Source organism: Polyodon spathula, chromosome 56 (genome assembly GCF_017654505.1).
Source record: "Polyodon spathula isolate WHYD16114869_AA chromosome 56, ASM1765450v1, whole genome shotgun sequence".
In the NCBI taxonomy this organism is placed as follows: Eukaryota; Metazoa; Chordata; class Actinopteri; order Acipenseriformes; family Polyodontidae; genus Polyodon; species Polyodon spathula.
Genome location: NC_054589.1, coordinates 1,375,339 through 1,389,170, shown reverse-complemented (window position 1 = coordinate 1,389,170; position 13,832 = coordinate 1,375,339). Strand labels below are relative to the sequence as shown.

At 34.0% G+C, this 13,832-nt stretch overlaps 1 protein-coding gene across 1 annotated transcript in view; it reads right to left on the bottom strand.

The window, feature by feature from the left end:
• lhx6a (LIM homeobox 6a) overlaps positions 1-13,258 on the bottom strand; it is a 16,073-nt gene extending 2,815 nt beyond the window's left edge. The window contains exons 1-5 of the mRNA XM_041239683.1: positions 12,638-13,258; positions 11,413-11,484; positions 10,510-10,698; positions 8,360-8,481; positions 1,184-1,404 (exon numbers count right to left, since the gene is read on the bottom strand). Of these exons, the coding sequence (XP_041095617.1) occupies positions 1,184-1,404; positions 8,360-8,481; positions 10,510-10,698; positions 11,413-11,484; positions 12,638-12,715 (682 nt within the window). The 5' untranslated portion in view covers positions 12,716-13,258. The remainder of the gene's footprint in view (positions 1-1,183; positions 1,405-8,359; positions 8,482-10,509; positions 10,699-11,412; positions 11,485-12,637) is intronic.
• Positions 13,259-13,832: the final 574 nt, after the last annotated feature.

Here is a 13,832-nt window from a genome sequence, read left to right as displayed (position 1 = left end):
ATATCCTTGCATTAATAACTAGTTGAGTGTAACGGTAATTACAAACAGCAATCATTCTCAATCGACTGTGATTTCCCTTATTAAATCTATTAAAACATGTTTTTTCAGCAGTAATTATTAAGAGGGATTTACAAGAAATGTAAAAAGCTATGTGATCATTGTTAGTACTGGCTATGGTTTGGATTAATAAAGGAAGCCATTTATTCTGGGGTCTTGAGTATACAGAAAGGTATTAAAAAGTAGTCAAAGAAAGTTGGAAGCTTGGAAATAATTCTAGAAAATGTGACATGTTGAAAATGTTGTTTTGAAAAATTAATTATTTCAAGAATTTGGCAGGGGTTTTGCAGTACAGTGTATAATATCACTAGGATGAAATGATTTATGGATTGCCTTCCAATTTGGGTAGAAATTATTATAATACAGGCGCTTCATAGATACTTTCTTAAAGACTCAATTGATATGAAAATCAGGTCTTACCAGTGCCTAAATATCTTTAAATCAAAACTAGATCAGACTTAGAATGGAAAAGTTTAGAAATATTTTAGATCACCTGAACTAAATGCAGTAGTTCTACTGTTCAGAATAGTTATAAGGGAATGTTTTGTAAAACTGAAATTTTAAGGAATTCTGTGTAATTTGAAAATTCCTCATTGACTTTACAGCATTTGTATCAGCTTTCTGTCACAGTTTATGGTCAACCCAAATGAGGCAGACACATGCAAGCTTTGGCTGCAAACTTTAAACTACTTTTTATTATTTAATTCAAATGGTAAATATATGCAAAGAACACCATTTATTTAAAGGCGGTTTTGTTAGTTCAGTTGTAAACATTTTCTAAAGCTTTGACACACAATAACACAGGTATAGGCAAATCCTTTTAATACATACCTAGTTTATTGAATAGCAAACATATGTAATTAATCACAACCGTCTTTAAATAAAGCATGATTTAACGTAAAATTATGTACAGTAAACAAGGTCTGATAACACTACCAGTGCCCTGCAGAAGAAGCTCAGTATCCTGTGCTTTTGTGAACGTTTTTTTCTTACAAAACTCTACCTGAATTTTTAAAAGTGCACTTCCAAAATTCTGTGTCCCTGGCAGATTTGCAGAATTGCATGTGTGGTTATGCTCATGTTAAAAGAGAGGGGGGGGGGGGGGGGGGGCCTCAAAACAACATACCACTCTCCGCTGCCCGTTTCAGGTTTTCTACCATGGTGTCGTAGTGGATTCTGCAAAGCACCTTCTCTTCCACCAGTCCAAACTCCTCTCCCGTGGACAGCTGCCGCTTGCAGGAGAAGCAGGCAAAGCACGCCAGGTGGTAGGCATTGCCCCTGGCTCTCCGCACCCAGTCACTGGCATAGATCTGCCGGCCACACCGGGCACATTTAGTACCGAATCGACTGTGGGGGAGAAACAAACAAACCATAATGATGGGCATTTTTTTTTTTACCCTTAAATGAGCTTTTGAATTAGATCATCCAAGAATTTAGTATTGCAATGCTTATGTTCAAGATTGAAAACTCACAATAACATAAAACCCCATAATAGCAATCAGGTTTAAAGCTATAGAAACACGTACTGCCTAAAAATTATAGCAGCTACTGATTACTACATGGCAAAAACATCAGCTCAAAAAATAAAAAAAATTAAAAACGCACACACACACAGTACCAGAAAGTTCATTTTATAGCAAGAAAAATATGCATGCGTTACTACTTCAAATTGGTGCTGTTTAAAAAATAAATAAAAGAATACATCCATGTGGATGGCTACCGAATGCTACAACTGGAGTTTACAATTAAGCTTGTTCTAAACTGATAGTAGCAACTAACAATATCAAACAATAAACTAGCCTACTCTTTGCAATATATTATGGATGCATTTTAATTTACCAGCCAAGTTTACAGGATGAAGGACATAGTGTTAGCTGAATTACACACTGAATTAAAAAGGGACTTTCTAGTTGGTTTGGATTTGTAAATGTTATGCTATTTCATTTGAATTACGGATTACTAATCAAAACACCTTTAAAAACATCATCATTGAAATAAAAGACAGTTAAATCCCAACTTGAAGGAAGCAACGCTCCTGTTGTTCAGTTTAGGAACCCATATTACTAAATTTGTCTCAGTTTTCATTCATTGTAGTTTGGGATAAAATCACAGACATTTTCTGAAATGCTTGAAAGATCATTATTATAATGCTGTGTGGAATCCTTCTATATAAACCCCCTCTTCTTAAACGGTTTGAGGAAACCGCTTTACTTTTATTATATGTTTTATAGTTTTTTTTAGTACTCTTTTAAGTGTATTAGAATTTTCGTTCTGCCCTAAAATATGCATATACTTAATATTGCATGTATTAAACCTAATTTAAGAAATAATCTAAGTTATGGAATAAAAGATGTTGTGAATTCCAGTAATATATTTAAAATAATGGCTGCAAATTCTTATGTATTCCTAGGCATTACTTTCTATCCCTTCCACTTCAATTCATTATGAATTTGTGGCCATTTAAAAAAAAAAAAAATCAGGACTAAAAATATTACAAAATAACAACAAAACATTTGTTATTCAGATGTTCCTCCTATGCAAACTTTATTGAGATGACAGATTATTAATATAACATCACAGATTTTAATAAACTGATGATCTTTGTATCTTGGTAACTAAATATTTCATGGACCATGTGTGCTGTATTTAGAGACGGTTGATTGACTGGATTACTGCTATTACTTTGCATGGATCAGTCTTAAATCATGTATATCCATGTCTTACTGGAAAGTGTAGATAATATGATGATTAGCGAATGCAATATAACAGCATGTGTCAGCGTTACTGAAATAATCTACTGCTAATGCTTCCTAATGCTGGCCATTGGGAGCGATCACTGTTCAGATTAGCACTGATTGTACTGTACTATAAAAACTTGTCTAGTCTTGGTTTTATTTTTTGCTCCCCTAACAAATGTTTAATCAACTACCAGTAATAAAACCTTGAGGCATGGGTTTTTACAGCTGCTATCGGTGTGTAATTCATTATGGTTGAGTGGTTTGTATTATAGGTCAGGGAGGATTACCTGGGTCTGGAGTAGTCTACTGTATTTCACTGGACCGTGTTCTATAGACATTATTACATACCTCTTTATGACTATAAATCACAATCTTTCTCCATACCTTTCCCATCTAATAAAATTTTTTCCTAAAAGTAAAATGGTCCTGTTAACTAATCACTTTAGGCAATTAGCAATGCCGATAGGAATAGTTCTAAGTGAATGCAAAAACAGATTTTTAAATAATTTGAAAATAATGTTAATGGATTGCTTTGTACCTCCCTGACCTCCTTAGTTTACTTAAAGCTGTCATCTGTGTCTGACAATTATGTTCAATTTAGTTCCTTTCTTTTCAACAGGTTCTTTCAGCAAGCCAACCCACCTGACTCTCCCATTTGTTTAAATTCCCAACAGTAGTTAGAGTGCAGTGGTACTCATACTTTTTTGTCCATTTTTGGCCATTAAAATAAAGATGTATGACGCTGCATACCAGCAGCGACCGAGAACACAGCGTAAGAAGATGATATTGTGCCTATTGCCACGGCTTTGAGGATCCCTAAAAAGTCTATCATCCAAACAGTCATGCTCCTGTCACTACTGTCAGCAGTAAGGGGTTATGAATGACATCATCCAACTACACCTCAGGGAATTGGGGTAGTGCAAGTTTAAAGGTACTTTTTTTATATACTGCAAGTATTATAACAAAAGATCACATTCACAACATGAGCTTAAAACGTAGCTTCTTAAACAAGTAAAAGCTTCTAAACTGTGTGTGGCCGTTCTCCTTCGAGTGAAAGACACAGGCGGCATGCCATCTTAAGATCAAGTATCGACAACCGAAAACCCAAGTTAATGTGAGAAAATCAATAAAACATGTCTAACCACAGCCCTGCCAAATATCATTTCAACATGTTAAATAATTACTATGCCTACAAAGACCCCATTGATTAACAAGCCTCCTAATAAGAGAAAGGTTTTGTGCAGTGCCTCTTGCATGTAGCCTGCACCGTCTCTCCTCTCATGTTCTGTTTTTACTTTGCATTTATCAGACAGTCTCAGCAGCATCACGTTCCTATCCAGATTGTCTGGAAAGGGTTTGCTCTTGATTATAAGTATCTCTGCACCACGTGTGTGGCCTTGTGTCGCCACCACAGTGTATCGCTGCTTCCACGGTGTGTAGGTATAGTTGTGTGTTCACGTCCTGTACCCCCTGTGCATGATTCCTACAGTTTGATTTCCTGTAATTACATTCCATTACCAGATAATGGAAATAGCACAAATGAAAAGCATCTACAAGCCAGTTTTCAGAGCTCTCTCAATTACAATACAAGTCTACCAATATTCAGACATTTAACAATGGGAGTCTTCATCAGCCTTTCTACATCATACCCTAGTGCTCTGATCACAGTGTTTTCTGCTTTATTAAAAGTGCTTTTAATGTTTTAATCATATTTTTTTTGCAAGTTTAAGTTGATAATAATAATCCCTTATTATTTTGCTGTTTGATTTTTTTTTTATTATTATTTTGCGCTTTTTTTAAAGCCAAAATACAGTTTTTTTAAAAGTAAACAAAACAAGCAAGAAACTAAGCAAGAAACAAAAAACTCCAGGTTATCTTAACAACTCAAAAGTACTGCCTGTCTAAAAAGCATTTTTAATGTATTCCTGGGGTCTTTTAAAATTGTTCAAAGTGGTGGTGGTTTAAATCGAATATTTGTGTTGTTTCATTCATTCAAATAGGACTCGATGGTGTTTTACATTCATATTAACATTATCCTAATTTTGCTAATCATTGTACCCTACTGTATTACTATACACAGTACCTGTAATTCGATACGTCACTGTTTAGATATACTAGACTGCATGCTGTCTTTGTATTACTGTTTGCATTCTGTGCTGCACATAGGCAGGTGGAACCCTATTACCTGTAACACAGGAAGTGAATGGGGAGAGGAAAGAACTTTATATAGAAAAAGCTCACTACTGTGTTTCAGTCTAATGGACCAGGTGTCCAGTATAATTATTTGAAGTGTTATATCACTGCAAACAATTCAGTGATGTACAAAATGTTACACAGCTGGAACGGGGGCTCATTATCAGTTTAGCACCTCACTATTTTCCCTGATCATAGGGAAACTGTTCTACATGTAATAGCCTATACTTACCAAAATATGTTTAATACAGGGTTTAATAATGTGCAAATTGTCAGAAAGAAATCACAATCAACATTGCTGTGCTGATGCTTTACCAGTTCTGTAGCAGTTACAGTTTTATTTTAATGGTGCAAATTCCAGTAAAAAGCTCTCCTAAATCAATGCAAAAGCTTGTTTGCCTCTGTGTAATTGAAATTCAAATATATATTAACAGACACACATCATTTAACATGTTAAACAAGACTGTGGGTTTTGAGTCAATATTCATTTGTTTATATGAGTCAAATGTTACTGTAAAGAGAATCCTTTAATGTCCGGCTTTGTTCTGGTACAACTACTACACACCCAGGGAACCAAAAAGTTAAATATACTGAAACAGAAACCGAAATCTCATAGGAGCAATCTACCTGTATATAATAAAGTACATATACAGCGGTAAAACAAGTACTTTAATACATCTTCTACCGAGTTCTTTCCTAGTGACAGTACAATGTTTATAATAACTGTGCTATTATAATACCAGCAATACAGTTCAACAGAAAAAATGTTTTTTTGAATAAATTTCAAATACATTCTATTGCATCTACCTGTTACGGTCTTTGCAAAGTAAACACGGACAAGGTGTTATGTATTATAGTATTGGTACAATCGCATAAACAGATAACACAGGCATTTGTGTTTGGATATTAAAACAGTTCATCAGAGAATACATTATGCTGCACAAATGCACATTATTTAAATGATATTATTATAATATTACCTGTGCCTTTTTCATGGTTAATTTGTGGACAATGTACCAAAGACAAATTTAAATTACAGTATGCTTCAGCAACCACATGTTCTTCCTCTATTAATATTATGGATCTGTTGTTGAAAATTCAGGTTTAATCAATGTATTGTGATATGAGAGGACATGGTTCAAATGAAGTGGGTTGTTCTGCAAATTATTCTAAATGCTAGTTTTAATTATGCAATGGTGTTAATTGATGAGATCCTAAGATCGCTTTATGGTAGTAAGTCTATCGGGCTATATCTACAGAAGAACGCAAGATGCTTGTCATTTGTAAGAACCTGGCCCAGTGATAATTCCTCAGTGAGTGAAATGTAACTGTGTATTTCAGTTAGGAAGTGAAATTGACTTGGTTTAAACATAATGCTATTATACTGTCTGTTGGTTGAAATTATAGTTCTGCTTTATTTATTGATTTAAAAATACAGTGTTGTCTTTTTTTTAACACAGTACATTATACTGTTTAAAAGCAATAATGCAAATAAACATGTATCTTGTCTCTTTTGGGTAAATTTAAATGATGACTTGAATTGTTTTTTATGTGTACAAAGAGGGTGCATTTAGGATAACCTAATAGTGAAATATTTCATGTGAATAGCACATAAATTATTCTATTCACCTGTTTTCAAAAGAGCTAACTCTGTTCTGCCTTATTTATTGATTTAAAAATACATATACATTATATATTTAGAACAATGATATATATATATATATAATGATATAATATATATATATATAGATAATATATTATAATAGTAATATAATAATATTATCTGATCAATTTATTTATATGAAAAAATAACAAATATTTGCATAATGTTACCTTTATGCAGATAACTATATGTTTCATTATTGCAATGTGTTATTCAACAGACATCCAACAGACCATCTAAATAGATTTGTTAATTTAATATTGAACCTTTTCTATAGAATCTTGTGTCATTCCGTCTGAAAATGTGTAGCATTTATAAAAAAATAAAGGTTCTAATGCACAAAGAACTCAGCTGGGTGTATATGCTGTCCCTGATAAAAGCACAGCACAGGCACTGCTTATATTACACTTGCATGTCATTGAATGCCATATTTCAGTAAAGTCTTACAGCTATGCCAAGCAACCATTTATCATTTTTAAATGGAACGTAAATAAGAATATGTTTTTCCAACAACCTAGGATAAGAATAATTCCAACTACTGATCAAAAGTACCATTAGCATGAGCGTGCAAATATAACTGTATGCCTTCAAATTCATTACGTTTTATTCAATGGTATTTAGGATTTAACTGGTCCAGACCAGAATATATTTATTGTTGGAATTAATGGCTAAAATATAATCAGTAAAAAGGTTCAAGTTGATTGGCCAGACGTTTCTCCCATTAGAAACAACAAAGCCAAACAGCAATGGGTTAAATCTGAAGACACCAATAAAGCATTAAGACAGTTATTTTAAAACAGATATATGTGGCCAGCGTTGAAGACAAAATATAATATTTAATGAAACACACTTCACCCAAGGTTTGGAAATTCTTAAAACAATAATGGCAAATAAAATGATTCTGCCATTTAAATGGTATACCTAAGGGACGCTACAGGACACGTTTATCTTATTAAACAGACTCGTGTCGATGAATAAATAACAGTCTTGTTATTTGCATTTCAGGAGCGTCGGCATTAGCAATGGCAGGAGGAAAAAAAACTGAGACTAATACAGAAATGAAAAAATAGGGAAACTTTAGGTGAAGGCTATATAGCTTGAGATACTATAACTGAAATATAGCGATAATGTTAATGAATGAAATCTAAAATAACATTTGATTTACAACAACAACAACAACAACAACAACAACAACAACAACAACAACAAATAATAATAATAATAATAATAATAATAATAATAATAATAATAATAATAATAATAATAATAATAATTTAGACAGGTCTTAACTATTCATGTTTATGGATCACATCAGATGTCTCCTCTTGCATTCAGTTCACTAACAAATAATACGCATCAAGCAAAACATTGACTGCATAGCTATATAACATCCATTTCAACATTCAGACTTTACAGACTCGTGTACTCAAATGCACCGTATAATGCCAGCCACTATTTCCAGCAATACTTCTTTGAAAAGACAGATAATTGGTTCACGCTCTATCACGCATTTAGGCAACAATCTTCAATAAACCACGAAATCTGACAACGTTACAGGTATTCCATAATTGAACTGTAATAAGAATGTATAGTATTAACAATATGCACAGCATTCAACCCGTATTTATGATAGAAAATGCACTTTAAATAAAGTGTTTTTTTTTTTTTTATGTGCTAGTTTGGGCATGAATTCTGAAACGTTCCCTACCTGAAATAATCCATTTTACAGAAGATTTCTTTATTTTTGATGTAACAGCTGCTGTGTTGCCGCAGTGAAGTTCTACAAATTGAACATTCCAGACACCGCACGTGCCAGATTAAATTATTCACCTGCAAGGTAACAAAAAAAAAATAAAAAAAAATCTGTTAACCACTCCGAGTTTAAAGTCTGGCAGGTTTCAATTTAAGAGTGGCAAATGTAAAACATGAATAACAAGGAACGCATATGTCACGAACCGAGGTGCTAATGAAATAATAACATATTGCAAAGTATATAATTTCTTTATCAAAATATAATAATAATAATAATAATAATAATAATAATAATAATAAATAATAATAATAATAATAACATTTAAAAATATACACACAGTAGGCTTCATAATCAGCTGCAATTTGCTGCAATATTGTGAATATGGTTTAGCAGACCAAAATGTTTTCTTTCATGCAGAACATATAATATGTATATTTTTAAAACGTGCAATACAATAACTGAATAACTAACCAACATTTGTAAAAATGTTTATTTTACTTGAAATCGATGTGAAAATAGCAACTTCACATATAGTAACATAATGTTGCAACAGAGGTCCTGAGTTTAGTGTATTGTAATAATTCTGTAATGTTAAAATATCTAACCCGATTCTGTTGAACGCCCCATCTCTAATTACCAACAAAACATAAAATGTCCGTTCTGATGGGTATATACATGGGTAGCGAATATCCGAAATAGCAAATATATTATTTCCTTTATAATTATTTCTAAAAATTGGTTGATTCATTCACTCAAGATAATAATATTCTAAAATACTATTATAACATCATATTTATGTTAAAAATACTGTTTTTATTTTGTTGTTGTTGTTTTTTTTTTTTTTTTTTTTTTTTTTTACAGTATAGGCCTACAAAGTCCAGTTGTGTGGGCAAATGTTATAAATCACAATATAGCCTCTTTAACTGAAAACTAATCGTTGATCTTGCAAGTTAATTAAATCAATATAAAGTTTGTAAAATCCCTAAAAAAACAAAAAAAAAAAAAAAAAACAAAACAAAACAAAACAAAAAAACAGGTGTGGCCTTACAGCGCTCCTTGTGTTCTGTACGACCACACCTGAAACAGAATAGATCGATATGCTTTATCAAACACACAGTGGTACACACGAGGTCTACGCATTGAAACTGCAGGATTAAACACGCTACAGTAAAACGCTCAAACATGCGGGTAAGTTTGTTTTTTCGTATATTAATAAGGCTCCGGTCTAGCCCCGTTGTCGATGTGTTGCTCTGCTGTTCACAATTGGTTTGTACGCCAGAACCCTAACCCATTGATTAAGCGTTCGACAGCTACATAATTCACGACACAAACCTTCATTATTATTTGGATTTATGACAGGATATGTAATCATTGCATTGTTATTTTTGCTGATATTGAAATGCATTATATAGTTATAGTGTGTGATGTTTATTATTATTATTATTATTATTATTATTATTATTATTATTATTATTATTATTATTATTATTATTATTAGTAGTAGTAGTAGTAATACAGGGCTCAGGATATAGGCCTAATAGTTTATAAATTATTAGAATGTATTTTAATGGAATTACTGGCCTAAACAATTCGTCGAATTTTTCAAATGAATGGCCTTCTGAATTATGTATTCACATACGCTGTGAAAAGACCCAATAGACAACCGTTACAGTAAAAAAAAAAAACAGTGAAAAAGTGTGTTTACATCAAAGAGGGAAAAAAATGCACTCGGGTCTATAAATCAAAATGATTCCTTGAGCTATTGTGTCAATGACAAGACAGTCCCTATAAATCTGTCACAGCGCTTTTTAACTATTGCCGGCACGCCCACCTCTTGTTCTTTTTAAAATTACTTTACGCTTTGCTACAGTGGATATTCCACATAGTGAGTCTGAAAAAAACAACTAAACAAATATTAGATTTGTATAAAAACAGCCTCGCACAATCCCAGAATCAACGCATGTCAAATCATACACTTGTACCAGTTGTTGTATGGCACAGGCCTATATGTTTGGAATAAAACGTGTTGCAGGAAGACGGAGACTTCACTAGAGTACCGGTAACCACTCCAGCAATACTGGCTCAAGTGCCCGAACTGTACCCACCTTCAGTAGATATCTGTCCACGATCTCCAGCCCGCAGCTGGCACACACGTTCTTCCCCGTAGAAGGTATAGAGGAAGAAGACGAAGGAGGAGAACAAATTGATGGAGTCGATGATCGAGGCGATGGAGTCGAAGATCGAGCGTCCTCTTTATCCATATTTGATCTATGAGATTCACCATCCGAGTGAGACTATAGGGGGTGGGATACATATATTAAATACACACACACACACGCACACACACACACACACACACACACACACACACACACACACACACACACACACACACACACACACACTCACAGCAGGATTGTATGCATAAACGCAACAGGCATGTTAGGTATCCGTCTTGTGACAGCGGTCTTTATGTGTTATTTATTTATTGATTTATTTAATTTTTGTATTAAAAGTATCAGTTAGGCTACGACTGTGCCTACAAGTTAGATGCAGTGCTATGTAACTGCCGATAAGTGTGTATACGTTTTCTATAATTGAATCATGCGAGCTCAGAAAGTCAGTGAAAAGTACCTAATTGTTTATGAACAAATAAATAAACAAATCAATCAATACACAACGCATTCTGAAACATACCCCAGTCGAACGTACTGTCGGTGAAATTGGAACTGACCGTGTTTGTGTTGTTTTTAATTTGAACCCATGCATCCCATGGTCTGTACATCATTAAGATTAAATCATCAATCTGCACCTGACCTGCCAAAACACATCGCAACACTGCAGAACAATCACTCAATCGCAGTGTTCTCTGCTTACCGGTACTACGCGCATTTTAGAAGAGAATACACGCAATGCACATCAAAAGAAAAGGTGATCGATTTTTTTTCCCCATAATATAATAAATCAATAATACACAAAGCGTTTGCATTAAATAAATATCTACTTACCATTATCTGCGAATGTTTGCTTTCCAAACCGCGCGGCGTTGCTTGCTTGCTGTGATTGTCTTCCGAAATCACCTTTAAGACAAAATTGGAAGGAAAGCCTATATGGTAAACTTGGATTTTTTTTTCTCTCTCGCTTTAAGCCCTCCTGTTATAGTGCAGCCTTTATAAAGCACCAAAACAGTAAATAAGAACGATTTTACTGTGCATTTAAACCCTTTTCAACAAAAGCCCTGTCTTTTTAATGAAGCGATTTGAATTTGGATTGATTTTTTTTATGCTGCACTTAACCCGTGCCTCTTAAAGTAATCGTTTAGTTCCCATGCAATCCAAGGCACTGAAAAAAATAAACTACCTACAATTAGAAATTGCTTGAAATGCCTAAGAGGCACCCAGAGTGTCAATTTCAACTGTCAATCAGAAAAAGAACCAGGCCACCCAAAGAATTGCACATTTGATTTTTAATGGCAGTAATTAAAAATCGAATTTTTCTTATCTGAAATGCGGTGTGAAGTGGCTGTATTGGAAATCACACTATTCATACTGAGAACACTTTTCCACAAGTCGCAGCTGATTCTTAGAGCTGAAAGGACCCGTGATTTCTAGATCTATAGCGTCACATTAAGATTAAAAAAATAAATAAATAAAAAACGCAACACATTTTCAGCTATTAAGACAGTATTCAAGAAGACAATAAAAAGCGACTCGTTTTTATTTACTTCAGCTCTGTGATGATTGCTTTTCATCTATATGCATAGTTCTGCATATTGTTGAAATTCAATGCTGTGGGTAGTCCCCCAAGCTTAATTTAATATGGGGTTTTCTTGAACCTGCATTCATACGATGTACACTCTATGTTTTAATCATGTATTTATTTGCTTATTTTTTATGCATGGTTTTGGTTTAAAATGTATACAAATGAAACGTCCTGCTTGTTTCACTTTAGACCTGAACAGTTTATGTATTAAAATACATGGTCGTATTAACCAGGTCAACTATTGTTGACGCTCAAATTATTAATATTTCATATCTTATTAGCCTTGGAAATTCTTTGTAATACATGTCTTTGACCACAGACATTCACAATAATGTTAGACGTAATGGTTGCTTCTTGGCAGCCTTTTGCTATCCGTTTTTACAGGCAAGATACAGTACACAAAAATGATCAATTTTAATAAAATGCACGCCCTTATTCTGCTCATGTATAGGACAGCACCTCCAATATTACCCGTTTAACTGGAATTCCTTCCGATAAAAGTTTATCTCCCGCTGGTAGAGGGGCCAAAACTTCATTTTTCCAATACATGAAAGAATTATCCTGAAAGCGCCTGTCCGGGATTGAGGCAGCGTTTATCCCAACGTTATCCGAGTGCAATGGTTAAATCCGCTACAAGGTGAACGCTTTGTTTAAGTGAAGAAAGCAGCGCTGAAGAAAGGTAGGTAGTCCTCTGGGTTCTGTTTCTGCAGCACCATCAGATAGGATGTTTTAGTTTTGTTGTTAGTTTTATTTTATTTTATTTTTCAGAGCTCTTAGTTTTCCAGCCATACTCGATGTTTAACAAGGAAAGCGCAAGAGTAAACTACTCGGAGTGATAGCAGACTGAGATGGGGGCTGTTTCGAGTCACTGTTTAGGAGTTTGTACAATTCTTCCTTCCACTTTTCCTGTTGGGATGAAGTTTGCAACGAGGCAGGAAGTAAATGGAATGAAGCTGAGAGGCTGGGAGGGCAGGTCTGGTCTGCTCAATCTCCAAGAAAGTGCAAGAACACCAGAGACTGCAGGATCACCACCTCCTCATGCTCCGGGGGAAAGGCTTGCTGTACATTATGAAGTAGGCTTGGGGATGAGTCCCAGAATATATAAGCACCAACGAGAAAAAAAAAAAAAACAAACACAAAAAACCACTTAGATTTAAACAATTATTACTTAAGTTTATGCGGTTAATTAATGTCAGTTCGACATTAAACACAATTATAATTGAGCATTTTTAGGCCTATAGTTTAATGTGTATGTGTAAACTGTTCCATTTCTCTGCGAAGGCCTATGTATTCATATGCACACACGTATGTCTGTCTATGTATGTTGGCAGCCTTGTTTACCTATTTATTAGGTAAACAGTAAACACGTATAATGATTTTTTTTTGTATAGATATTTTGTGACATGTTTTTCTGTTTTTTGTTAACATTTATTTTGTTTATTTTCAGAACTGAAAGCCTTTAAATTCACAAAGTATATCAAAAAACTGGTTACATTAAGATGCCCAAAGCCCAAATGATTGCGCATACACGACATAATCAGCACAGACTTCTTTCAGTAAAACCCTTCAGGCTGTATATCGTACCAATTTGTTTATTCAAATAGTTGAGACTCACCCTTATTATTCTTCCCCTTGCAAAACCAGGAACGTTTCTTCATTGTTTCTT